General features: G+C 57.5%; 4 protein-coding genes across 5 annotated transcripts; 2 read left to right on the top strand and 2 right to left on the bottom strand.

The window, feature by feature from the left end:
- Nucleotides 1–952: 952 nt before the first annotated feature.
- ABHD14B (abhydrolase domain containing 14B) lies at nucleotides 953–5110 on the bottom strand. The gene is made up of 4 exons (XM_044253462.1): nucleotides 5025–5110; nucleotides 3863–4098; nucleotides 2399–2640; nucleotides 953–2008 (listed from the first exon to the last, which is right to left on the bottom strand). Exons 2-4 carry the CDS (start codon nucleotides 4071–4073, stop codon nucleotides 1829–1831), a joined length of 633 nt encoding a protein of 210 aa, XP_044109397.1. The 5' UTR covers nucleotides 4074–4098; nucleotides 5025–5110; the 3' UTR covers nucleotides 953–1828.
- ABHD14A (abhydrolase domain containing 14A) lies at nucleotides 4609–11048 on the top strand. Of its 2 annotated transcripts, none has more exons than XM_044253461.1 (5): nucleotides 4609–4875; nucleotides 8639–8850; nucleotides 9028–9143; nucleotides 10248–10483; nucleotides 10689–11048. In XM_044253461.1, the coding sequence occupies exons 2-5, from the start codon at nucleotides 8657–8659 to the stop codon at nucleotides 10869–10871; spliced, it is 729 nt and encodes a 242-aa protein (XP_044109396.1). In that variant the 5' UTR covers nucleotides 4609–4875; nucleotides 8639–8656; the 3' UTR covers nucleotides 10872–11048. The 2 variants fall into 2 exon arrangements, with proteins under 2 accessions (XP_044109396.1, XP_044109395.1); XM_044253460.1 differs by lacking the exon at nucleotides 4609–4875 and adding an exon at nucleotides 6033–6151.
- Nucleotides 11049–12658: 1610 nt separating this feature from the next.
- Nucleotides 12659–17877, top strand: LOC122909371 (aminoacylase-1). Its single transcript, XM_044253459.1, has 15 exons — nucleotides 12659–12835; nucleotides 13453–13564; nucleotides 14218–14282; nucleotides 14354–14458; nucleotides 14800–14894; nucleotides 15179–15255; nucleotides 15349–15438; nucleotides 15536–15592; nucleotides 15921–15994; nucleotides 16080–16129; nucleotides 16240–16384; nucleotides 16486–16554; nucleotides 17219–17298; nucleotides 17438–17498; nucleotides 17581–17877. The coding sequence occupies exons 2-15, from the start codon at nucleotides 13471–13473 to the stop codon at nucleotides 17743–17745; spliced, it is 1227 nt and encodes a 408-aa protein (XP_044109394.1). The 5' UTR covers nucleotides 12659–12835; nucleotides 13453–13470; the 3' UTR covers nucleotides 17746–17877.
- Nucleotides 17878–20018: 2141 nt separating this feature from the next.
- On the bottom strand, nucleotides 20019–22409 carry RPL29 (ribosomal protein L29). Its single transcript, XM_044253458.1, has 4 exons — nucleotides 22308–22409; nucleotides 21856–21900; nucleotides 21478–21542; nucleotides 20019–20521 (listed from the first exon to the last, which is right to left on the bottom strand). The coding sequence occupies exons 2-4, from the start codon at nucleotides 21890–21892 to the stop codon at nucleotides 20138–20140; spliced, it is 486 nt and encodes a 161-aa protein (XP_044109393.1). The 5' UTR covers nucleotides 21893–21900; nucleotides 22308–22409; the 3' UTR covers nucleotides 20019–20137.
- Nucleotides 22410–24057: the final 1648 nt, after the last annotated feature.

Raw genomic sequence — 24057 nt, 5'->3', positions numbered from 1 at the left:
CAGCCGCCCCAGTGCCGCAGCCGCCCGCCCCGCCCCGCGCGCCGCGGTGCGCCCGGAGCGGCGGCCGCTTCCGGGAGGGCTGGGGCGACCCTCCCCTGGCAGCTCATCCCGGCGCCGGGAGCTGGGGGCGGGAGGGGGGGGGTCCCGCCGCCAGCGCCCGGCCAGCCGCGGTCCCCCGGCGCCGCGCCGGGCCGCGAGCCCCTGCGCTCTCCGCCTGACAGAGCCGCCCTCCGGGACCTCCGCCGACACCCCGCGCCCCTATCTCGGCCTCGGGCCCGCCGCCAGGCCCCGCGCTGCCCGGCTCCGGCTCGGATCCCTCGGAACCCCGACTTCTGCCCTCCGCCCGGCCGGGTTCCCGGCTCTGCTCGCTTCTGCGCCATCCATCCCCTCGCGGGGCTCTCCCCCAACAAGACCCGCGCCCCTCAGCCACCCACGGCTTCCGCGAAGCCCGGCCCTTGTCCGCCCGGGACAGGTTACCGGACCGACTGGAGGAGGGGCCTGAGAGCGGTGTGATCCCTTGCACCCCGCCCCGCCATTCTCCCAAAGCTACCCGCAGAATGCCTTTTTGGGGCTAGGGTCGCAAGGGCCGCGGCGCAGCTGTGTACTCGGCTAGAGAATGGGGGGAGTTGTACGGTCCCCAAGCCCTCTCCCTCCCCCACAGTACCCTTTAGGGAACAGATCTACCTCCCCCTCTCCTCTGTAATCGGCTCAGCCTGGTCCCACTGACCTCCACCTCCCCCCACAGCTGAGTCTCTTGGCACCTGGGTGTGTGTGTGTATGTGTGTGTGGGTGGGTGGGGAGGGGAATCCAATCTCCCTTCCCCTCCATCTGGCCGGGTGGACAAAGGGCAGGGGGACCATCTGGTCCCGCCAGGGTGGGGGAGGGGCCTACCGTGTTGGTCCCCAGGGACGGGGGAGGGGCGGCGCTCCGGAGACAGCAAGAGCCTGCGGGGTCTAATTGCATCACTTTATTTCACCGACCTCCACTCCGCTCTCCGTCTCCCCAACCCCCAAACCTCAGAGCAGGAAACAAGCTTGGTTGAGCAGATCCAGGCCTAATAACCTGGGGAGGTGTGGAGCACCCAGAAAGAGGAGGGAAAGCAGGGAGATCGGAGGTTCCAAGGTCTGGGGCCAGCTGCAACCTGTGGGTGAATGGAGTTCAGGGCTGGCTACTCCTAAGCCTGGCAGAGCGTCTCCTGCAAGGAGGGTCCCCACCTTCCTGGACAGTGGGGGGCTGCATGGTTGGGAGGGTGTGTGTGCCCATGTGAATGCTTGTGTGAGAGCACAACATTGCATGCAATGCATGCAATGCAAAGCTGTAGGTGACAGTGTGCGTGTCAGTCCAGAGTTGCCTGTACCTATGGGGTTGCTCCCAAGTGAAGGGTCGTATCTGGGAACATGGATGGCTCTATATGGGTAAGCATGCAAGTAGGCATGGATGTATCTGTGGTCTAAGAGGCAGGAGTAGGAGGTGTGAGTGCCCTGCAGGGCAGCCCAAGGAAGAGGCTGGAGGCAGGATGGGAAGGCTGCACAGGGGAGAGGAAGGAGAGCAAGGGAACAGGAAAACCTATAGGAGAAACCCATCTAATGGATTACCCTCCACCAGATTACGTCTCTTGATTCCTGAGGCTTTTCCTCTTGATTTCACCTCCTTAGTCTGTCACTGCAAGAGAAAGAGGAAGAGGAGAAGACAGATCCTAGAGACAAGAACCCAGATAGACAGACACACCTGTTGCATGTATGTGATGAGCAGGAACCCATGGAGGGAGGAAAGAGACAGAGAGAGCCCAAGGCAGGCCAGCAGCCACCCCCATCTGCAGGGCTGGGTCTCATGCTAGCCCCTGCAGGAAATCCAGCAGCCCCGTGTGCCACTCCTCAGGTTTGTCAAGGTAGCAGGGGTGCCCTGCCCCCTCCATGACCAACACCCGGTGGTTGGGCAGCTGCTTCAGGTGCTCAAAGCTGGTCAGGCCCATGGGGTCCTGGTCTCCATATACTATAAGAGTTGAGGTCTAGAGAAATGAAAGGGAAACAGTAAACAGGGATCTACCACACCAGCCCCAACATCCTAGAGGGGGTCAGCTCTAGTTCCACCACCACTTCAGTCTCTACCTGGGGCCACCCCAAATGAAGGGGAGGGATAAGCTGGCCCAGTGGGTGGTAGGAGAGGCCCCAGCTCCTTGGAGGCAAAGGCATGGATTTTTGTCTACTCTGGCACACAGTTTAGCACAGGCCAAGGCACAGGAATCTGCTGCTAAGTAAACCAAAAGGGCAGAGTTTGGTAGTTTAGCTCCCCCCAAGAAGACACCCCTCCGTTAATCTGCCCCCAGTGGAGGAAAGGCCCCAGGATGGACCCTTTCTTGCTCAAGGCAGGGGCATCTCAGCCTCCCACATGGGGATACCTTCACACTGGCATAGTCCGCAGCATTGATTTTGTCAGTGCAGATGGGGGCCACTGGCACATAGCCCCGGAGCTGGGAGCCAGGGGCCGTGAGGAAGGGCAGGGAGTACATGCCGCTCAACGATGGGCTGATCACAACTGGAGAGCCCAGGTCCAAGGCATCCACCACAGCTGCCAGGAAGCTGCTGGGGACCAATTCCCCGATAGGGGCAGGGGCTGCTGCTTCCTTGGAGCGCCCCAGGCCTGCAGGGATTCAGGTGTGGGAAAGACAAGAGCATTGAATGGGGAAAATGGAAGAGACAGTCCCTTCCTCCAGGAAGCCCTCCTAGGTCAATCTCTCAGTGCCAGGTTCCAGCAGCACACAGTATGCCCAAGCTTATTCCTACAGCAACCTAGATCTATCCTATCTGTGGCAAGCACAAGGCATTTTCCTCTATGTCTGTGCCCACCTCTCCCAGCCATAGAGTGTCCTGGAAAGGATTGGTCTCTTAAGTCCAATACAGCTGGGGCCAAGCCTCAATTTTCCACTTAACTATCTAGGCAACCTTAGGAAAGTCTCCTCACCCCTCTCTCAGCTGCTCAGTTTCCCCATCTGTTAAAAGAGACAAAAAAGTATCTGCCATTTCAGGTTGCGGTGAAAATTAAGTGAATTAACTGCTTAAGAGGCACCTGTCTCAGGGCTGGCAGGGTGGACAGGGGTGGAGGAGCTGGCTCTGCACACGTACCTTCCCTCCAATGAGTCAGGCCCCACCTACCCCCAAAAGATTAGCTCAAGACCTTCATCTGGAAGATCATCAGCCCAACCCATGGTCTGAACCAATCCCATCTGGGCCTGGAGGCCCACACTTGGGCCCTGAAACCCTGCCAGCCATGGCCTGTGAGGGGAACAGGTCAGCTCTGCTGCCCCTTCATACTCGGCTCCTTGGGCTGGGGCCTACCAGTCCAGGTTATGACGGCCGTTCTGGGGCTGCTCCTGCCCTACCACTGAACCCAGTTCTGGGCTTTGTCCCTGGGATGGTGACTGGGGGCTTGGCCACCCACCAGGCCCCACCCCGCCCCCACATGTGTCAGGAGACTCAGTCTCACTCCTTAGGGCTTCCAACAGAGGCTACGGTTATGGCTCTGTCGAAAGATTTTAATTCCACTTGGCTAAGTACTGATTCTTAGGTGTTGGGTACCGACGACATATGCACGTATCTCAGTCCCTTCTCACTAGAGCCAACCCCCCAAATCTGTAGCTCTCATTACAGAGGAGGAAGCAGGCTCAGAGCCTCTGAGACACCACCCGGGCTACCTGGTTAGAACCAGCGGGACGGTGTCCAGACCACACCCCGATCGAGACCTGAGAAACTGGAAGGGCCTTGCCGAGGGCACTGCACCCTGTCAAGGTCCTCCCAGTGCCCCAGGGCCTAGGCCTCGGTGAGGCCCCCCACAACCCCGGTCCAGAAGTTTGCCCCAGAGGTACCTGGCAGGTCCACGGCCACAGCCCGGTAGCCAGCCTGAGCCAGCCTGTGCAGCGTGCCCAGGTTCTGCCAGGTCTCGGAGGAGAAGCGGATGCCGTGCAATAGCAGAATTGAGAAGCGGGCAGCCTGCCCACCGCCTGGCCGAGCCTCCCGGAAGAAGAGGCTCTGGCCCTGCACCTGGGTGGTGCCCTCATGAAGCTCCACTCCGGCCATCACCGCGGCTGTACTGGTGGCGCACCTGCGGTCCAAGGCCAGACTGATGAGGAGCCACAGAACCCCCCCTACCCGATGGGACAGAGAGGGCAGGGGTCCCTCTGGGAGTAGCAAGGGGGCCTCCAGGAGGCTGCCAGAACTCTCCACATGCTTTCGGATGAGGAAGACCGAGGTGTTATTTATGCCTCCACCACTCAACTGTGTGGCACTGGGCCTCAGTTTCCTCTTCTGAAATAAGTGGCAATAAAACCTACCTCAAGAATGAATGAGTTAAAAAAAAAAAAAAAAAAAAGAATTGACAAGTGAGGGTGCTTGCCCTTGAACTCAATACATGGAGCTCCCGTTATGATTATTGTCCTCATTGTTATTCTCCCTTTCTACGAATGGGGCACAATACAATACAATACAATAGTGCTCAGCTCCCAGTGGTGGATGGGATTAAACGAGCTCCTGCATGTGAAACGCTGGACACGGTTCCTAGCACAGAGGGAGTTCAGTTAAGTGCTCAAGCGACAGTAAGCAGCTATTTTGCTTATGGACCTCTTTCTCTTCAAGGCACTGTTACAGTTTGTAGGTTGGCACCGCAGGCCGGAGGGGGTCGGGGTTGGAGTTAAAAACCTATTTTTCAGAGGCGGAAGCTGGAACGCAGAGCTGGGAAAGGCTTTGGAGTTCCGGCCCGCAAGGAATGCGGAGTACCCGGCGCGCCACCCGCTGGGGCCCAGCGCGCTGACGCACGGTCATCGGCGCCGCGGCGGCTCGCTCGGTCCCCTCGGCCGACTTCGGTTCTGGCTCGCTGGGCCCGGTAAGGCGCACTCGGGAAGGTTGGGGGCAGACCCGAGGAGGGGACCTGGGGAGCCGAGATGGGAAGGGGAGGAACTTGGGCCGGGTGGGAGTGGGATCTCACTGGACAGAAGAAGAGAGGTTGGGGGGCGGGGGGCACAGGGCCGGTACCTGGGGAGCTGCGTAGGATCGCGCAGTTAAGAGTCAGGCGAGTGCGGGCGGCGACTGCGGCCCGGGCCTGGGAAGCGGGGAAGTGGCCCAGCCGAGGGCGGAGACCAGGCCGTGCTACGGGACGCCCTCTTGTGGCCACAAGCCGTCACAGGGCCCGTCGCTGCCGCTAGATCGTTCCTGTCCCAGCAGCCTCGCTTTCCCCAAACCCCTCGCCACCTGATGGGTGCGGCCCCAGCAGCCTGCCCCAGATGCACACGATGAGGCTTGCGGAGAAGGGTTCGTGCGTCCCCACCCTGCCCAGGCCCAGAGTTGTGCGCGGGCAAGCGGTGAAGCCGGACCTCCGTGAGGGTGAGGTTCTATCCAAAGTCCAGCCAGGTGACCTCAGCCGTTTTCACAGCGTCTCCGAACCTGTTTCTGGGCTTGCAGAATGGGTGTAATGTTGCCTTTTTGTCAGGGTGTCTGTAACAGAGGGAGTGCTACGGGCCCTGCGCTGCCTCCCTGTACCGGCCTGGCTGCCACGCCTGGCTCGGCCACATACCGCCAGCAGGCTAGGTGCCATAAAGAGCAGTGAGAGAGGCCCAGAGGCCACCCCGGGCTGTGATCGAGTGCGTGTGCCTGTGTATGTGCAGGGGTGCGGGAAGCGGTTGGACTGAGACCAGGAGCCGCCAAGTAGCTATAACATCTGACATTGAACAGCGAGGCCTCCTCTCCAGACACTGTGCTACGGCTTGACCCATCTTTTGCGGCCCTTAAGACAGTCCTTATCCTTACCCCCTCTGTACACAGACTGGCTGACCCACGATAGAGACCGCCTGGTGGGAAGAAGCCGGTGGCTCTCCCCTGGCCTTCGGACTGAGAACAATCCGGAAAATCGGGACAGTGGGCCGGGCCTACGTGTTTTGGGGCACCGCCTAGAATGCCCCCCTCCGTGGGTTTAGGAGGCGCGGGGGCCTGCGACTGCGGACTGCGCAAGCGCGCCTCCCCGGCCGCGCTCTCTGCCGCCTGGTCCCCGCAGCCGCCCGCAGAGCGGCGGAGACAGCGCCATGGTCGCGGCGCTGTTTGGCTGCTGGTTCCGCGTGGGCGGGGCCCGCGCTGGGGTGTCCGGCCCGGTGATCCCGGTCGGCCCGGTAAGTGTCTCCGGGGAGTGAAGGCTGCGGGGTGCCCGGGGGCGGGCCGTCCTGGCTCCGCCCCTTGCCCCCAGGGCCCTGGGGCAGAGTCCTGTGGGAGTGGCCGCTGCGGGGGGGGCAGCGAGTGTCCCTGTGTTAGTGTGTTTTGCGTGTGTTGCCCGGGCTTTGGTCTGCGTGCGTTCTCGGGGGTCTGGATACACGTGTGTCGATATGGTGTGTGTCTGTTTCTACGTGCCTACGTTGAGGAGGATGTCGGTCTGTCTGTACGCCTGTGTCTGTGTATGTCTGCTGTGCGCATTTCTGTGTACGTGATTTGAGGGTGTGTAGCTACGTGTGCCTGTGTATTTTTGAGGCTACGTGTATCTGTTTGCCTGTACGTGCGTGTTTCTTGTATGCAGGAGCAGTTTGGGGATTGTGTATATGACTGTGTGCTGGTGATTTGAGGGTCTGCATGATTTTGAAAGCGTGTGTGTCTGTGTGTGTGTGTGTGTCCGTCTGCTTTCCTGATGGCTGGCTGTGTGGCTGGTTTTGAGGATACGTAATTAAGGGGATCGCTTGCTCGCAGGCCAAGTGTGTCTGCCTGTACCTGCCGTGCCAGGAATAGCTTGTGCAAAAGAAAAGCTGTGGGGACAAGACTGTTTGTGTGCACGCGTGTACTCCTGTGTGTCATTGTCCACACGTATGCCAAGGACCTTAGTTGGGTACAGCCAACCCGACCCCACGCTTGTCTGGTGCATGCTGAGTTGCCTGAGTTGCAGGCTAGCTTCCCCCCACCATGGTCCAGTGCACCAGCTGCCTAGGTTGCCAAGGCAACAGCCAAAGTCCCGCCTCTCCCTCGCAGCAGGCTTGCCACAAGGAGAGGTCCGCGGGGATCCTCCCACCGGTGGGAGCCTAGGCTCAGGGTGCTCTGGAGGTTGCTGTTCCTGGTCAAAAGAGAACAGCGGCCTCTTCCTTCCTTAAGCTCCTGGCTCTTCACTGGCACCAGAAGGGCTGCCACTGCCCACCCACCCCGGGACTGGGAATCTGGGGCTGGGGGCTTGGGAAACACTGCCAAAGCTCCCAGGAGAGGAGAGTGGTGCCCAATATGTTTCCAGCTGGGCCAGCACCCACTTGGCACCCAATAAAGATGTGTTCACTGGAATCTGTGAATAAGGCAGGTGTACTCATCCTAGGCCCGAGAAATGATGACAGGACAGCCCTGGGTCAAATCCACTGTATTCCTGAAATATCACAGGAAATTTGAGAGGGATGATGCAAGGTGATCCTTTTCCCCATTTTACTGACAAGCTGAAGACGCATAGCCAGGAAGTGGCAAGGCAGAGTCTCAAAGGTAGGGCTAACCCTTCTGTCTGGGTCCGGGTCCTGATGTCTGTCCTCTGAACAGGCAAAGGACCCAGACTACAAGAGTCCGTCGGGTGAGGGAGCTTTCGTCTCTCCAGCCTCCATTTCGAGGTGTACCATGTTCCTCCCTGGGCCCATTCATTCTGCTCATGCCTCGGCCTTTCTCCATCCCAGATGTTCTCCATGAGCCCTCCTCCCACTTAATATCAGCTGAGATAAAGCACTGCGTATTTCCATCAATTGGAAGACACATTCTGATTTAAGCACTATTATATGAAGTGTGATTAAAAAAAGAAAGAAAGAAAGAAAGAACCTTGTCCAAACATGCTGCCAGTGAAATGGGGCTTTACACATAGTCTTTCCCCTTTTATTTTCTTTAAAAGATTTTATTTATTTATTTGTGTGATAGAACACAAGCAGGGAGAGCCGCAGGCATTGGGAGAAGCAGGCTTCCTGCTGAACAGGGAGCCCAACACAGGGCTCCATCCTAGGACCCTGGGATCATGACCTGAGCTGAAGGCAGACACTTAACCGACTGAGCCACCCAGGCATCCCCAGTCTTTCACTTTGATGACTCTGACTACTCTGTCTACCAGCAAAGCTCCAGTTCATTCCTCACCTCCCAGCCCTGTGGTTTCTTCCTTGGCAAGCTGAATGTAGCCTGATGGTTAGCAGCCCAGTTCTGGGTTCAAGTCCCAGTTCCTCTACCTGCTACTCTGCATTTTGGGCAAAAGAATTTACCTCTCTGAGCCTGTTTCCTCATGTGGAAGAGAACTATAATCCTATCTGCTTCCCAGTGTTCTTATGTGGATTTGTGAGTCCTCGTATGGGAAGGGCCAAGCACAGGATCTGGCTGTCATAAGCACTGGTTTTAGCTGGCACAGTGATGATGGTGGTTATTGAGCATCTGTGTGCCTCCAGAAAGATCTCAGATGCTCCTTCTCAGGCTTCAGGGGATCTGAGCCCTTGCCCCTGCATGTGTGGCATAGTTGGATATGAACCCTCAGACCCCTGCTCAGAGCAGGACAAAGGGCAAGGGCTGAGCTCTTCCTTTGACTGAGGGCTTCTGGGTGGGGCTTGAGGGTGGGGTCCAGGGGACCTAGTGGGGACACAGCCCCAGCCTCTTCTTCCTCTCCTCTCCTCCAGACTGTGGTACAGACTTCCATGAGCCGGTCCCAGGTAGCCCTGCTGGGCCTGGGCCTGCTGCTCATGCTGCTACTGTACGTGGGGCTGCCAGGCCCCCCTGAGCAGACCTCGTGGCTCTGGGGAGGCCCCAATGTCACAATCCTGGCTGGTATCACCCCTGGCAACTCCCCCATCTTTTACCGCGAGGTGCTGCCGCTCCACCGGTCACGCAGGTGGGTGCTGACCTCAGGGTGTAGTGGAAGGACTAGGTCCAAGGGGAGTCCCTGTGTGGGACCCCAGCTTAGCTCAGGGTGCTCAGGGCCTGGGAGGGCAGTGGGAAAAGCCTAGAAAGAAAGAAGGGCGGCCCACTTCCAGACCCCAAGGACACACACTCCCCTGTGTGCCCACAGGGTGGAGGTGATGCTACTCCACGGAAAGGCCTTTAACTCGCACACGTGGGAGCAGCTGGGCACACTACAGTTGCTGGCGCAGAGGGGCTACCGGGCCGTGGCCCTTGACCTCCCAGGTGAGAGCCCCCGCTCCGGGGTCTAGGGAAGCAACATTCGGCAGGCACGAGAGGGCAGCTTCCCAAGGGAGGACTTGGAGGGGTAGAAAAGCCTTACGGTATGGCTGGGTTGGGGGGATTTGAACCCCAGCGTCTGGACAAGCAGTGGCAGGTTGCAACACAAGATGGCAATGCTAGAAGGTCTGTGTCTTTATTTTCTACCTTGAAAGCTAGAATGTGGACTGTGGCATGTCCCAGAGCATGGGAAATAGAAATAGAAATGTGACTCACTTCCCAAGAGCTTGCACGGAGAGATCTCACTGGACTTTTTATGATAAACTAGGTAGCTTTTCAGTTTTTTAGCTGTGCACATGATTTATGCTATCATTCTTGTCTTTAAAAACCAAGAGAGAATGACGTCCTCAGAGACCATGCCAACCTTTCTCTCCCAGCAGTCTGGGGGTACCCAGGGGGTTCCCCCTGGGCATTTCCCTATATAGAAAGACAGACAATACTCAGGATTGTGTGGTGAGGGTAGAAACATGACTCGTGTCCTGTCGGCTTAGCAAATCTCTCTGCAGCTTGGTTTTCTCCCCCTATACCATATCTCATACAGCAGGCCAGTCACTATGAACATCTGCCCATTCCTCCACTGGTAGATACATAAGTTGATTTAGAGTTTCCAGCGTCAGTGGAAATGCTTGAGGCATGAAGCTGAAGCAACTTTGGACATGTTTCTTTGAGCGTGGAGGCAACAATTTCTATAGGGTAGCTACCGAGAATCATTATGGGTCAGAGGATGCACATTTTTTTTTAAATGTTGACAAATATTACCTTACCCTCCAAAAATGCGACATGGATTTATACTCCCATCAGTCATGGATGAAAGTGCCCATTTCCCCACATCTTCCCCAACACTGTATATTGTCAGTCTTTTTAGTTTTGCCACTCTAATGAGTGAAAGATGCTTTTCTAGTGGACCTATCCTATTACCTAAAATAGCTTCCAGGAAGTTTGGGGGTAGTACTGCCCTGTGCCTCTGCTCCTTCCCCCACTGTAGGGGGAGGCAGGAAGTCATGGGTTCCTTTCCAGCCTCCCTCAGCTGGTGCCTCCTGCTGTTCCCAGGTTTTGGGAACTCAGCACCTTCCAAGGAGGCAAGCACAGAGGCAGGGCGGGCAGAGCTCCTGGAGCGAGTGCTACGAGACCTGGAGGTGCACAATGCCGTCTTGGTGAGCCCCTCTCTGAGTGGCCGCTACGCCCTGCCCTTCCTGATCCGAGGCCACCACCAGCTGCGTGGATTTGTGCCCATTGCACCCGCCTCCACCCAGAACTACACCCAGGAACAATTCTGGGCCGTGAAGGTACTGGAAGGAGGGTTTCCAAAGGTCCAGCTTCCTATCCCTGGCTCCAGTCATGGGGGGGAAGGACTCAGGTCTCAGTTGGAGGACATATGGCCTCATCTGGATAGAAAGAGGTGGGGCGTTTGGGAAAGACTTCCTAAGGAGGTGGCAAGAGGGTCAGTCGCCGTCAGGCCCCAGGATCACAGCCCCTTGCCTTGCCCTGCAGACCCCGACTCTCATCCTGTATGGGGAGCTGGACCGTATCCTGGCCCGAGAGTCACTGCGGCAGCTCCGCCACCTGCCCAACCACTCTGTGGTGAAGCTGCGTGATGCAGGCCACGCCTGCTACCTCCACAAGCCGCAAGACTTCCATCTTGTCCTCCTGGCCTTCCTTGACCGCCTGCCTTGAGTTCACCCACTGACCAGGCCCCAGGCCTGGCCTGAGCTGGGAGAGTCCGGACCAGTGCCCTACCAGGGAGGCAGCCCCTGGGATTGGAGGGTGGAGACCAGTGGGCCGGGCCCAGTTGGGACCTCTCATTTCATCTCACAGGCACAATAAAAAAAAAACACATTTTTTTGTCATGGCTGGGGAGTGGCAGGTCCTGTTTGCTGGGGTTGCAGCAGGTGGGGTGGGAGTGAGAGGCAGGTCCGGGACTGCTTGGGGGCTGGGAGCTGGAGGGAGGCTTCAGCAGCCCGAGATGGTCTACTTCTTAGCTAGCTGCCCTCACTACTCTGTGACTGTAAACCGGGCATGATGGTAATACCTGGCTCAAAATTTGGTTTTAAAATTGACTCAGTCTAGGTATATAGAGCACTTGGTCTCACGGGGCTTGTGGGGGTCTGGGGGAGCGGGTGTTACTGTTGTCGTGTGACCACTGGGGTTGGTAGGAAGTCCAGGGTCTAGCCGTTGTGCCAGTGAGTCAGGAATGCCGTACCTATGGCCAAAGGGAGCAGGATGTGTAGGGATAGAAGTGGGGAATGTGGTTTAACAATTAACACAGCACTGGTGGTGAACTGCCAAGCCTGCTTGCCCCTGGGTATGTATGGGTCAGCAAGCAGATCAAACTTAAACCCCAGGAGGATTGGGATGGACCCCCCTCCCCTTCCCTTCCCTCCCAGCCTGCCTCCTCGGAGCACAAAGGTTGAAGTCTTCAGCCCTGCCTCTCCCCACACTGACTCAGCCCCTATAGCAGGGGGCAGAACTGGTTGAGAGTACAAAGGACACCCAGACACCCAAGTGGGCAGCTACAACTGTGTGCAGCCTGGGGGTGGCCAGTGGGACACCTGTGCCTCTTTATCCTCCCTCTCTGGTGGCTGCAGGAGAGCCAGGGAGCCTGGCACAGGGTCAGCCAAGAGTATGCCACATGCACGCTCTTGTGCTGCTCAGCCCCTCTCACATGATCATACAGCCATCTGGTTACATCTTCTCACCATGACATCCTCTGTCACACAGACGCTGCCACACCAACCACATCTCACACTCGCGTTGTCACACACATGCACGCTGATACACACTGTTGGATTACCTCCCACAGTGGCACACTCGCATGATCTCACACGAAGTCACACATGTGCCTCTCCTCTGCCCCTTTATCCTCCGTTCCTGGCACGTGTCTGGCGGCCTCTCTGACCCTGCTCTGTACCCACCCACCCCACCCCCCGGCGACAGAATCCTGTGGGTACATGGAGCAGCCAGCCTTCTGGAACTTACAGGGGACAGTTATTAACCAAAAACCTGTCCACACAGGGGGCTGGGGCAATCAGCGGGGACCTGCCTGAGGAGCTGAGACACGGAAAGGGAAGAAGTCAAGAGATTCGCGGGAGGGGACGGGGGAGTAGGCAGGGCCAGCTCTGGCAGGACTTTGTAGCGCTGTACCCCAAGAGGGGCGCCTGAGCGGGCAGACTCCCCCTCCTGTGTCGGAATCCGCTCTCCTCTCTCCCCCGCCCCATCTGGAGATTGCGGGAGGTAGAGCCCTCTCCCGGCGGGACTACCCGCGGCTCGCAGACTAGTCCAGCGGGGCGGGGCCTGGGGGCGGGCTTGGGGGCGGGGCCTGGTAGGGCCGGCAGACGGCCGCCGGGGCGGAGCTGGCGGCGGCGGCGGCGGTGGCTGACCCCGGGGAGGATCGCAGGATCCCGTAATCCGAGAGGAGGTCGGAACCTGGGGCGGGCGAAGACGCCTTTGTCGTCGCGGCCACGGGGTCGTAGGTGGCCCTTGCTCGCAGTCTTCGGCCCCGCCCCGGGATCCGGTCCGGCCACGTGGTGGGCGGAGGGGGCGGTTCTGAGCCCTCGACCTCGCAGGACCCTGAGCCCTGGGCCACAGTCCCCGGCTGGCGCTGAGAAGCAGGCGCCTGCCCAAGACCAGCAGAGAGCGAGGTGGGACCCCGGAGAGGGGTAAAGGGTCTGGGGTTATGTGGCATAAAATCCGGGCAGTCGGGAAATTTTTTTTTTTTTTTAAAGATTTTATTTATTTATTTGTCAGAGATCACAAGTAGGCTGAGAGGCAGGTAGAGAGAGAGAGAGAGAGGCAGAAGCAGGCTCTCCACTGAGCAGAGAGCCCGATGCGGGGCTCGATCCCAGGACCCTGGGATCATGACCCGAGCTGAAGGCAGAGGCTTTAACCCACTGAGCCACCCAGGCGCCCCGGGAAAATTTTTTTTGAAGAGGGTAGGAAGAGCCCATGTCTGGGTTCAGAACGGGCTCAGCTACTGTCTAGCTGTCTCTGAATCTCTCAGCCTCAGCCTTCTCCTCTGTCTGTAAAGTAGGCAGGTATGCAGAGGCACAAACTTCCCGGGGCTCTTTGGCGGATTCAATACGGAAATGTGTTGAAAGCGACTAGCACACCTCCTGAAACAGAATGGGGGCTCCGAAAACAGGGGGTCTTCTCCCTGTGGGACGTGCGGGGAAACGCCCTGGGGCAGGGGCGTGAGTAGATGGAGTCCACGGGGCCGCAGCGGCTGGGAGGGGTAGGTAGCCACTCGCTTTGCCCCTAGCTCACCCTGCGCAGCGCCATGGCCAGCGAGGGTCGCGAGGGCGAGCACCCGTCCGTGACGCTCTTCCGCCAGTACCTGCGCATCCGCACGGTCCAGCCCCAGCCGGACTACGGTGAGAACGCGGCGGTTCCAGGGCCTGCGGTGGGGTCCCGGGGAGGGGACTGCCTTACACCAGACTCCAACCACTGTCACCCAGCTGAGTCCCACTCTGTTAACCTCAACTGGCACCTCCACGCCCCTAGCGGTTCCCCAGGTCAGCGGACTAGTGGCTGGTTCGGGAACAACTTCGCCTCACTACCCCGGCTTTGAGGACGGGTAGAGGGGAGACCAGACAGCTCCAAGGGAAGGAGCTCCAAGAAGCCTACTGGGCAGGACAAAGACCACAGCCCTTAGGAAATCAAGCTTGGTGGCTGGGAATTGTGGACATGGATCCAAACCCCTGCCCCGTATTTACCAGCTGGGGCACATGGGGTGAATCTCATGCCTGTGCACCAGTTTTCCCATCCCTAAGGAAGAGAGCAGTCACTCCTGTTTCTAACTATGGACTTCCCACCTGACATTCCACAAAGGGTCACTGACTGGCCAAAGATATCTTCTCCCTTAGAGACAGAAATGCAGGTGTCCCCGAGGGGTGTGGAACTGCATTGCGGAGGCAGCAGCCTGTTTCAGGATGGGCTCCCCTCTCTGGATGTACCCCTAGCTTTCCCTGGGCTGGTGGGAGGTGGGGGTAGGCAGAAGCAGCCCCAAGACTCTCTGTGTCCCCAGGGGCTGCCGTGGCCTTCCTTGAGGAGAGAGCGTGCCAGCTGGGCCTAGGCTGTCAGAAAGTGGAGGTGAGCCTAGGGCCCGTTATGGGGAGGGGAGGTGGCATCGGGGCACCCGCTCACCTCCTGGTCCTCTCCAGGTGGCACCTGGCCGTGTGGTGACCATTCTGACATGGCTGGGCACCAACCCCAGACTCTCCTCTGTCTTACTCAACTCTCACACGGACGTGGTGCCTGTTTTCAAGGTGTGTGGGGCGTGGGAAGCAGTGCAGGCCTTGGGGTACACATATGACTCAGACCCCCCATTGGACCCCAGAGAGCCTCAGGGGCTTGTCTTAAACTGACTCCCCATCTCATAGGACATGACTATGTTCAGGCAGCCTTTGCCCAGGGGTCCGTTCTGTGCCCGGGGTAGTAGTGGGAGCAGAGATGAGGGACTGCAGTCTGCTGCACTCTTGGCCCGCTTCTGTCCCCTTCACCACCCCACTTGTCACCTCAACCCTAGGGTAGGCTTCTAGATCAGAGGCACAGTTGAGCAGAGTAGATTAATGACTAAATTTGGGGCCTCTTCTCATCTCTGCCCCAGGAACACTGGAGTCATGACCCCTTTGAGGCCTTCAAGGATGCTGAGGGCTACATCTACGCCAGGGGTACCCAGGACATGAAGTGTGTCAGCATCCAGTGAGTGTCCTCCATTTCCTGTCCCCCACAGTGCCCCTTCTGGCTCACTGAATTGACCCAGGGCCTGGTTTGGGTGTGATTGGAGAATCTCAATGCCAAGGAACACCCTGACCCCTTATCTTGAACAGGAATTCTCACCTTGACATGGATGGGGAGACTGAAGGACAGAGTCCCCTGCCAGGCTGTGGCAGAGCAGGCTGCAGGGGCCCAGGGCTCCAGCCTGCCCGCCCAAATATCTGGTGGCTCCCCCAGCACCTGGCTTATACCCTGTCACTGCCCCTCAGGTACCTGGAGGCTGTGAGGAGGCTGAAGGCTGAAGGCCACCATTTCCCCAGGACCATCCACATGACCTTTGTGCCAGGTAGGAGTGGCTTGGGGAGAGCCAGTTTTCAGAAGCAGGAGGCTTTGGTGATAGGGACAGATCCTTCATCTCGTGTCCCTGCTGCTTTGACAGATGAGGAAGTTGGGGGTCACCAAGGCATGGAGCTGTTTGTACAGCGGCCCGAGTTCCAGGCCCTGAAGGCTGGCTTTGCCCTGGATGAAGGTGAACAGGCTGGCAGGCCCCTGAGCGGCTGAGAGGGGACAGAGAGGCTGTTAGGGGCTGGGCCACTCCACGCTCTGAATCCCCTCTCCCTCCCCAGGCCTGGCCAACCCCACTGATGCCTTCACTGTCTTTTACAGTGAGCGGAGCCCCTGGTGTGAGTATGGGCTTGGAGGGAGGGCATCATTATGCACTGGGATGCCAGGCCAGAAGGGGAGAGGGGCCAGAGGGGCCTCCCAAGAGTCATGCAGCATGTCGGGGCCTGAGTAGGCCTTGAACCCAGAGCCCCTCTCCACCTGGACTTCTTCCTGAGCTTCTGAGGGAAGCCCCCCATGGACAGAAACCAGCTCTACACCTTGCGTTCTAAGGAGAACAACCCTGCCAGATCAGCTTGGGATGAGGGGAAGGCTGGGGCCCACCCCCAGGCTGGTCACTTTTCCAGCCCCTCCCATGCTGAAGACACCCACTTCTCCCTCATCTCCCAGGGGTACGGATCTCGAGCACTGGGAAGCCAGGCCACAGCTCACGCTTCATCGAGGACACGGCAGCAGAGAAGCTGGTGCGTGGCACACAGGGAGGGAGTTTGGGAATCCCCGAGGCTCTCTCCTGGGGCCACACTCACATCTGACCTCACACTCTCCTAGCACAAGGTGGTGAGCTCAGTCCTGGCTTTCCGGGAGAAGGAGAGACAGAGGTGAGGCAGCCTGGGAAAGAGGATGGGGGTCTGGGGGGTGGCCCTGCCAGAGAAGGGAGGCTCTTCATCTGCTGTTCCCCCTGCCGCCCCTGCCCCGCCTCCCACCGCAGGCTGCAGTCAGACCCCCACCTGAAGGCTGGGGCTGTGACCTCCGTGAACCTGACCAAGCTAGAGGGCGGCGTGGCCTATAATGTGGTACCTGCAACTATGAGCGCCAGCTTTGACTTCCGTGTGGCACCAGACGTGGACCTGAAGGTGCCCTCTCCGCCTGGGTTTGGAGCGGGGAGCCGGGTCTTCAGTCCTGGGCTGGAGGCTCAGGGAAAGCCGGAGAGGTCAGCTCATCTCCCTTCTCATAGGCTTTCGAGGAGCAGCTGCAGGGCTGGTGCCGGGCAGCTGGTGAGGGGGTCACCTTCGAGTTTGCTCAGGTATCAGCTGGGACCCACGGTCGGATGCTGTGGGAGCTGGGGAGCCTGGGCTTGCTGGGTGTGTGTCCTGGTGGCAGTGGGTGCTCAGCTACATCTGGGTGTCTGTAGCTGTGAGGGACACATTTTATTCAATAAGCATTCATGGTGCAGGTGACTGTTGAGTGCTGGGGATACCGTAGAAGTGAAATTAGACACAGTTCACGGCCTCATTGTTCTTACAGCATGAAGAGACGAAAAGACCTCAATTAAACATTTATATACTACTACTTTTATATGAGTCTGAACACACTCGGTTTAGGAAGGGGTGGGACCCCGCACTCTGAGAACCTGTAACAAACAGTTGGCCAGTCTGAGAGGTCTGGGAGAGCCAGGTCCTAGGTCTCCTAGGTCTCCTATCCTAGGTCTCTAGGAAGAGACCTAGGATAGGAAAGCTGGACAGGAAGTAAGTAGATGGAGGGCAGGTCCCAGACCTGTGGCCTTTAAGGGACTGAAAGAGGGCCTGTGGCTGGACCGGCCGACTGGCTATCTGGGTAGGTGGCTGGAAGCCGCGGTAGAAGGTGGGGCTGAGTGGGTGTGTGCCTAGGCCAGGCTCAGAGTAGCCTGTGAAGAATAGGGGAAGATGTCCAGGCCCTGTCTTGATCCTGCTATCCTGCCCCCATTCCAGAAGTGGACGGAGCCCCGAGTGACATCTACTGATGACTCAGACCCCTGGTGGGCAGCATTTAGCGGGGCCTGCAAGGACATGTGAGCACATGGGCAGCCTTTCTCTTCCCCTTTCCTCTTTTCTCCTCCTACCTCCCTTCCACCTTCCTTTGCCCCTTCAGTTTCTCCCTTGCCCTCTCCCCTCTCTGCCTCCTCATTCACCAGGCTCCTCTCTCCACAGGAAGCTCACTCTGGAGCCAGAGATCTTCCCCGCTGCCACTGATAGCCGCTACCTCCGTGCGGTGAGCTGTTTGCAGTGGGTGGGCAGGGGGTGGACCTGGATGCTGGCCCTTCTCCTCATGGCTTCTCCTTGCCGCCCTGCAGGTGGGGGTCCCGGCGCTGGGTTTCTCACCCATGAACCGCACACCTGTGCTGCTGCACGACCATGATGAACGGTTGCACGAGGCCGTGTTCCTCCGTGGGGTTGACATATACACACGGCTGCTGCCTGCTCTGGCTAGTGTGCCTGCCCTGCCCAGTGATGGCTGAGTCCCAGGCTCCCCAACCTCTACCCCGGGAGCGTCCACCAGACCAGTGTCAAGGCAAGGATCCCTCTGCCCCACACTCAACAATAAAGTCTGCGTGTGGACAGGGCCAGTTCTGCAGTACTGAGAAAAAGGACATTCATGGAGCAGGGATTCTGTTATTCTCTGGGGCCATGCGATTCCCATCTTCATTTCACAGATGGTAAAACTAAGCCTGGCTCTGGGTACTTCCCTACGACCCCATGCTGCTCTGTGCCCTACCGCACACTCATCCACTACCACCCAGCCATGTCTGTGTCCAGCATCAAGGGACCATAGTTCCTGTTCTCAGTGGCCGCTACACCTTTTTCTGACTTAAAAGGTCGGGGATACCATTCTAAGGAGGAAACCAAAGCATAGATCTCAGGGAAACACTTCTGGCTTTCTGGGAGCAACTCAGGATCCCGAGACAGGACTAGAGCTGAAGGCCAGCTGAGCCCTGCCAGATGTGGGGCAAGTAGAGGGAAGCTGAGACGCCACAACTGCTAATATTCATCAGCCCCTCAGGATGACAGCAAGGGGGTGTAGCCCCTGCTCTGGTGTTGGGAGCATGAGTCACAGAGGAGCAGGAGCGCTGGTGGACCAGTCAGTTCATCTGAGGGTCCCTATACCTCGGGCAGGATCAGTGTGTGCTGAGTGGCCGAGTGAGGCTTTGGTATGTCAGCCCTGCTCAGTGGGGCTCTGGGCAGGACCAAGAGTCACTATGGCTCCTCTAGCTGATCTGATCCAGTCCTGTTTGGACCTCCGCAGGCATGGGGTGAGACAGAGGGCAAGGGTTTGAAGTTCTAGTTGTGGCCAAAGGAAGTCCACAGCCGGGTTCTGTGTCCTTCAGCCGCTGCTTGTGCCAGGACAGGACTTTGGCCAGCTCCATCTGCTTTGAGCCCTCCCAGCAGCCCCTGGGGGCAGGCTTCACTGAGCCCCTATAGAAGCTCTGCTAGAATAGTTTGCCCAATGCCACATAGTTTGTAGGTAATGGGAATCAAGATTTGAGATGCAAAAACTAGGGACTTGTGCTTTCTATACAAGGGAGGTGCCATGTGGGAGCTAGAGGCTGATAGCAAGCTGATTGTGACCTTAAGCAAGCCTAGCTGAAGCCCCTGACCTGGGTGGGGTCTGGCCTCCCTCTTCAGACTGCAGCAGGAGGACAGGGGAAAGGAGTCTTCATGCCATCATGGGGACTAGAACACAGGCCTTACTGGAAGCCACCTGACCTGATGATCTCAGGCTGGGCCAAACTACCTTCAGGACAGAAAACCTGATCCTGGTTCAAGACCCCACCTAACTGACACTGCTTGGTGTTGGGCGGTCGGCAATCCAGAGCATGCCAGGATGACAGTCAGGAGCTAGCAGCCCAGCCCTGACTGTGCACTTTCTGGGGTCCTATATGGGCTGCCTGGGTCCCAGTGCTACTTCCGTCCCAGAGCTCCACGATCTTGAGTGTTCCCTTCCATATGAAATGGAGAAGAATACCTACTTTAGAGCAAGAGGGACCATTTATCATGGGATGTTACCTGTTGCCTCCATTTTTAAGATCTGGGAGTGTGTGCAGGTGCAGCGGGTGGGGAGGGGCAGGGGAGAGCGCAGGCCCCTTCCTGAGCAGGAGACCCAACTTGGGGCTTGATCCCAGAACCCTGAGATCATGATCTGAGCCTGAAATCAAGAGTCTGGATGCTTAACCACCTGAGCCACCCAGGTGCCCCAGGAAGTGCAACCCTTTCGGAACCCCCCATGTGCCCAAGGCTGGTCCACACATTATAGGACAACCATACTCAAAGACTGCTTCTGAGGACTGCATGACCAGTCTCTATACCAGTTGCTTCGCTAGCTGCTCTACTCTGCAGATGAAGCAGCTGATCCAGGGGGTACCGTCAGGTCTGGCCCAGTTGTGCTAGTTAAGGCGGTGCCTCCACAGCCCTGTGTCCCAGAGGCCCCAGCACAACCCAGAGTGGTGGATGCTGGCTGAGTACACTAGAACAGCCTAAGTCCGGACCGCCTCAGGCCAGAGTCCAAAACTCATCAGGGTCCTTCTCTTTATCCCCAGGGTCAACTTTAAGGCTTACCAGGATATTTGGGACTTCTCTTTCTCCACCAGACTGTCCAAGCCAGCTGACTATGTGCCCCAGCCTCCTTAAAGCCCTCCACCATGTCTTTCACTAGGTCCTTTTCTTGTACTCCAGGGCCCCATTTCCCCCAACTCTCACCCACACTCCAGTCCCTGGACCACAGACACAGGCCAAATGACAGATCCTGCCGCAGGTTTATTTGTACAAATAGCACAGGAGGACACCAGCCCCATGCGGATAGAAGCCCAGGGGTCATACCAGTCCTTCTGTCCTCACACTGGCAGACAGAAGCCTCTACACTGGAGCCTTTGTGGGGGCCTGGGCACCTTTGGGAGTCTGAGCTGCAGCAGGAGCAGGAGCTGGAGCCGGAGTCGCAGCCGAAGCCTGGGCCTTGGTTTGAGCCTTGGCCTTGGACTTTGGCCGGCAGAGCCTGAGACCCTTGGCAATGCGGGCACGAGCACGTTTCCCGAGCTTGGGGTGAGCGATGTAGGCAAGTCGATTGAGCTTGCGGCTGCCGCCCTTTGGGATCTTGGGCTTGACCTCCTTGGGCTTGACGAGGGCCTTGATAGCCTCGGCACGTGCACTCATGGCCTTGGCGTTGTTGGCCTGCATCTTCTTCAGACCCTTCTTGTTGTGCTTCTTGGCAAAGCGCATGTTCCTCAGGAACTTGGGGTCTACCTAGAAGGCAAGGCAAGATAAAGGCTCTAAGTGCATGTGGGGCCTCAAGCCACTGCTGGTGGCCCTCTCCACACCTGTACCGAGGAGACTACTGGGCTCTAGCCAAGCCCTACTGGGGGCATAGACAGCATTACGTCAAACTTAAATGCTGAGATCTATATCCCTTACAAACTACCTGTAGAGAAACATGCACTAAACACCCAAAGCCAACACTCCACTCTGCTGATGCCACACACAGACCGTTATTTTCAGGGCTACAAGCCCAGAGCCCAATGAAGCTCAAATGCAAGCACACAGGGAAAGAACAAACACACGAAGGCTGCTGCCTCTGCCAGGCCTGCAGGGCGGAGGCTTTCCTGACACCCCTCAGGGTCACCCCCACCTCTTTAAAAGGAAGGAGTCAGTTAAGCATCAAGTCTGGTCTAATAGATATATAGCAAATGAGACTGAAAAAGAGACCAAGACGGGGAAACCGAGGTCCAGAGATTTAATGGTTCATTCCACAGACCAGAGACCAAGGGCACAGGGGAGAGATAGGACCCCGATCCGTTTAGACCCTCCAGCCAATCCTTAGAACTCCTCGGCACAGCCCCCAAGCCCAGCCCTGACTGGGTCTGATCAAGGCCGCAGGCTGGTAGAATGCAAGGCTCTAAGAGTTACGCAGCACTTCCCTTGAAGTGCTCTGGATAAGCAAGGAGGACAGTCCAACTACCCTCAGGAGGCAGGTTACACCCGAATGGGCAGTTACAACCTGGGCTGGGAAAAGTCAAGGAAAGATTTGTTAGTTTTGGCAGAACATGAAGTGCAGGCCAAAGCTGGCTGGAGAGAAAACCTGTGGGCTTTGGTAGTCCGGGGAAGACGAGGGACAGCTACTAATGTTGCTGCTCAGTTGGAAACAGATACAGGAGAGACTGTGGCTGTGCAACCGGGGCCAAGCGGACACCCCTCTCACTCACCCCCTTAAGAGATTCGTATCTTTGGGACCGGGGTTTCTTGATGCCGTTTCTGTGCCATTTTCGTGCTGGGAGGGAAGCAAAGGAATTAGACCAAACAAGATTTGCTCCAGTGAGACCACACACCACCACAGCCGGCCAGCCTGGGAAAAGCATCACTTCCCAGAGCACCTCTCCTCGAGGTCTGCACCAGCTCTTATCCCGGCTGCAAAGCCCTGGGGGCATCTCAAGAGGACCCCTGGCTTCTTCAACTGTAACCCAAACGCTATCCTGGCGAAAACAAAACCAGCCCCAGGCCCACAGCGTCCCCTTGCCCTGCCCCAGCACCACTCATCTTTGCCAGGGTCTGAAGGGACACCGAGGCCGGGCGGGGGAACTTACACTGGTTGTGCGTGGTGTGGTTCTTGGACTTGGCCATGTCTGCACCTGGGGGAGGAGAGCGGAGATCAGGGCTGGGGGTTTCGCAGGGCTGGCTGGGCGCTGACCTGGAAGGACGTGAGGCCAGAAGCCAGAACGCCGGTGCAGCACGGAGGCCTTGAATCTGCCGCTTCCCACCGGCCTCCACTTACTCAGCACGACCCGACACGATCCCGACTTCCAGAGCTCGGCTAAGCCGGCCCTGAAACCAACCCTCCCTCACCACACTGCGTTCTACCCCAAATCCGAGTTCTCCCTCTTCCATCCACTCCTCGAGAATCCACAAGGTCCACCCGCGCCCCACGCCCTCCGCTCCCCACAGTCATGCAGCCGGCCTCCCTGTCCTTCCCGGTTTTGCGTCCGGCCGCCGGCTGGGAGCCGCGGATGGCTCCAGATACCGCGGGGCCAAGACTCACCGAAGCCCGCGGCTGCTGAAGCGCCTTGGGCCGGAAGAGAAAGGGAGAGAAGAAGGCCGCGGTGCAGCACGGGAATAGGGTCGTCGAGGCCGGAAGGTACTTCTGGAAAAGCTTCCCCCGGCGCTTGGAAGAAAAGTTCCGAAGCCCGGGACGGTACAAGCCGATGCAAAGGCGGTGCTACGACCCTGGCTGTGCGCTCTTCAGGTTTTACCTACATTCATTCCTCCTGGACCAAGCTCCTGGGACCCGGTTCTCGTGAAAGGTCCCGGAGGCGAAGGGAGTCCTTGAGGGATGCGTGCTAGGCAAAGAGTGACAGACTTGTGTTCTCCCAGCCCAGGCTGCTGAGCGGAGGATGGACTGTAGGGGGCAGAGGTGAGGCAGGGGAGCTGTGACGAGGCTGGTGTTCCGCTCCACGAAGAGTGAGGGAACCTGGAACCCAGCCGGGGCAGCGGGTGTGGAGGAGAGTGGATACGTACCCGGGACCTGGGATGCAGACGATCAGGGAGAGGATGGAGGCCAGAGTGGCCCTTAAGTTTTGGGGTTTGGACATCTGGGTGAATGCTGGTACTGTTCACAGAAAGGGGAAGGTTGGGAGGGACAGGGCTTTTATTGCTTTGTTTCGAGGAGGCCAGTGATCCAGATGTTTCCGTTTAGATGCATTAAATCTGAGATGCCTGTTGGACATCGAAAATGAGTTAGGCTTTGCCTCCTGACAACTCTCCTCTCTTCCCCCCACAGTTCAGTCTCCACACAGCAGTGGGGGCTGAGGGCGTTGTTAAAGACACAAAGCAGATCTTGTCATTGAAAGTCTTCAAAGGCCTCTCCTTGCTTTGGAAATAAACTCTTTACCTCCCCAAAGCCTGGCAGCCCTCTCCTGATCATTCCCGTCTCTCCATCCAAACCCATGGGCTTTTTTTATTTCCTGCCAAACATGAATGCTTGTTCCTTTTTTTCTTTTTTTTAAGATTTTATTTATTTATTTGGGAGAGAGAGATCATGAGCAGCGGGGAAGGAGTAGTGCAGGGAGCCTAATGCAGTGTGATGCTGGAGCTTCATCCCATGACTCTGAGATCATGACCTGAGCCAGAGGTAGACATTTAACTGACTGAGCCACCCAGGTGCCCATGTATCCTTGTTCTGACTTCAGGGCCTTTACACTTGCTATTCCCTCCCCCTGGACTACCTTCTCACTGCTCTTTGGATGGCCTGCTTTCTTGGAGAAGCCTTTTGATAGGGCATCTAAAATAAATACACCCAGGGGCACCTGGGTGGCTCAGAGGGTTAAGCCTCCTCCTTTAGCTCAGGTCCTGGTCTCAGGGTCCTGGGATTGAGCCCCGAATCGCATTGGGCTCTCTGCTCAGTGGGGAGCCTGCTTCCCCCTCTCTCTCTGCCTGCCTCTCTGCCTACTTGTGATATCTCTCTCTCTCTCTCTCTGCCAAATAAATAAATAAAACCTTAAAAAAAGTATCTTATAAAAAATAATAATAAATAATGATAAAATAAAATAGATACACTCCACTCCATCTCCCCAGGTGTTTTTTTGTGCTCTCATTCTCTTTGCTTCCTTCACAGAATTTTCCAGACTCTAATCCTGTTCTTTATTTACTAGTGTATGTGTCCATTGGCACAAGTGCCATGAGTTCAGGACTGGTTGGGTCACTTTTCCTTTCCCCCTGCTTGGCATAGCATTGATGCAGAATAGGAATTTATTAACCACCGGCTGGATGGGCATTCTTCGGCAAGGTGGATT

Source organism: Neovison vison, chromosome 6 (genome assembly GCF_020171115.1).
Source record: "Neovison vison isolate M4711 chromosome 6, ASM_NN_V1, whole genome shotgun sequence".
NCBI lineage: Eukaryota > Metazoa > Chordata > Mammalia > Carnivora > Mustelidae > Neogale > Neogale vison.
The sequence above is the reverse complement of the archived record's forward strand: the minus strand, read 5'-3'. Positions and strand labels throughout refer to the sequence as shown.

What these genes read in the sequence shown, in the direction of transcription:
- ABHD14B (XM_044253462.1), bottom strand. Translation starts at nt 4,073, where the DNA reads ATGGCCGGAGTGGAGCTTCATGAGGGCACCACCCAGGTGCAGGGCCAG. An exon ending in TGTGGCCGTGGACCTGCCAG is followed by an intron (nt 2,641 to 3,862) that starts GTACCTCTGGGG and finishes GAATCCCTGCAG; the next exon opens with GCCTGGGGCGCTCCAAGGAA. An exon ending in CGGACTATGCCAGTGTGAAG is followed by an intron (nt 2,009 to 2,398) that starts GTATCCCCATGT and finishes TCATTTCTCTAG; the next exon opens with ACCTCAACTCTTATAGTATA.
- LOC122909371 (XM_044253459.1), top strand. Translation starts at nt 13,471, where the DNA reads ATGGCCAGCGAGGGTCGCGAGGGCGAGCACCCGTCCGTGACGCTCTTC. An exon ending in ACGTGGTGCCTGTTTTCAAG is followed by an intron (nt 14,459 to 14,799) that starts GTGTGTGGGGCG and finishes TCTCTGCCCCAG; the next exon opens with GAACACTGGAGTCATGACCC. An exon ending in CGGGAGAAGGAGAGACAGAG is followed by an intron (nt 16,130 to 16,239) that starts GTGAGGCAGCCT and finishes CTCCCACCGCAG; the next exon opens with GCTGCAGTCAGACCCCCACC.
- ABHD14A (XM_044253460.1), top strand. Translation starts at nt 6,068, where the DNA reads ATGGTCGCGGCGCTGTTTGGCTGCTGGTTCCGCGTGGGCGGGGCCCGC. An exon ending in CGTGGCCCTTGACCTCCCAG is followed by an intron (nt 9,144 to 10,247) that starts GTGAGAGCCCCC and finishes TGCTGTTCCCAG; the next exon opens with GTTTTGGGAACTCAGCACCT. An exon ending in AACAATTCTGGGCCGTGAAG is followed by an intron (nt 10,484 to 10,688) that starts GTACTGGAAGGA and finishes CTTGCCCTGCAG; the next exon opens with ACCCCGACTCTCATCCTGTA.
- RPL29 (XM_044253458.1), bottom strand. Translation starts at nt 21,892, where the DNA reads ATGGCCAAGTCCAAGAACCACACCACGCACAACCAGT. An exon ending in CCACACCACGCACAACCAGT is followed by an intron (nt 21,543 to 21,855) that starts GTAAGTTCCCCC and finishes CTTCCCTCCCAG; the next exon opens with CACGAAAATGGCACAGAAAC. An exon ending in GATACGAATCTCTTAAGGGG is followed by an intron (nt 20,522 to 21,477) that starts GTGAGTGAGAGG and finishes CTTGCCTTCTAG; the next exon opens with GTAGACCCCAAGTTCCTGAG.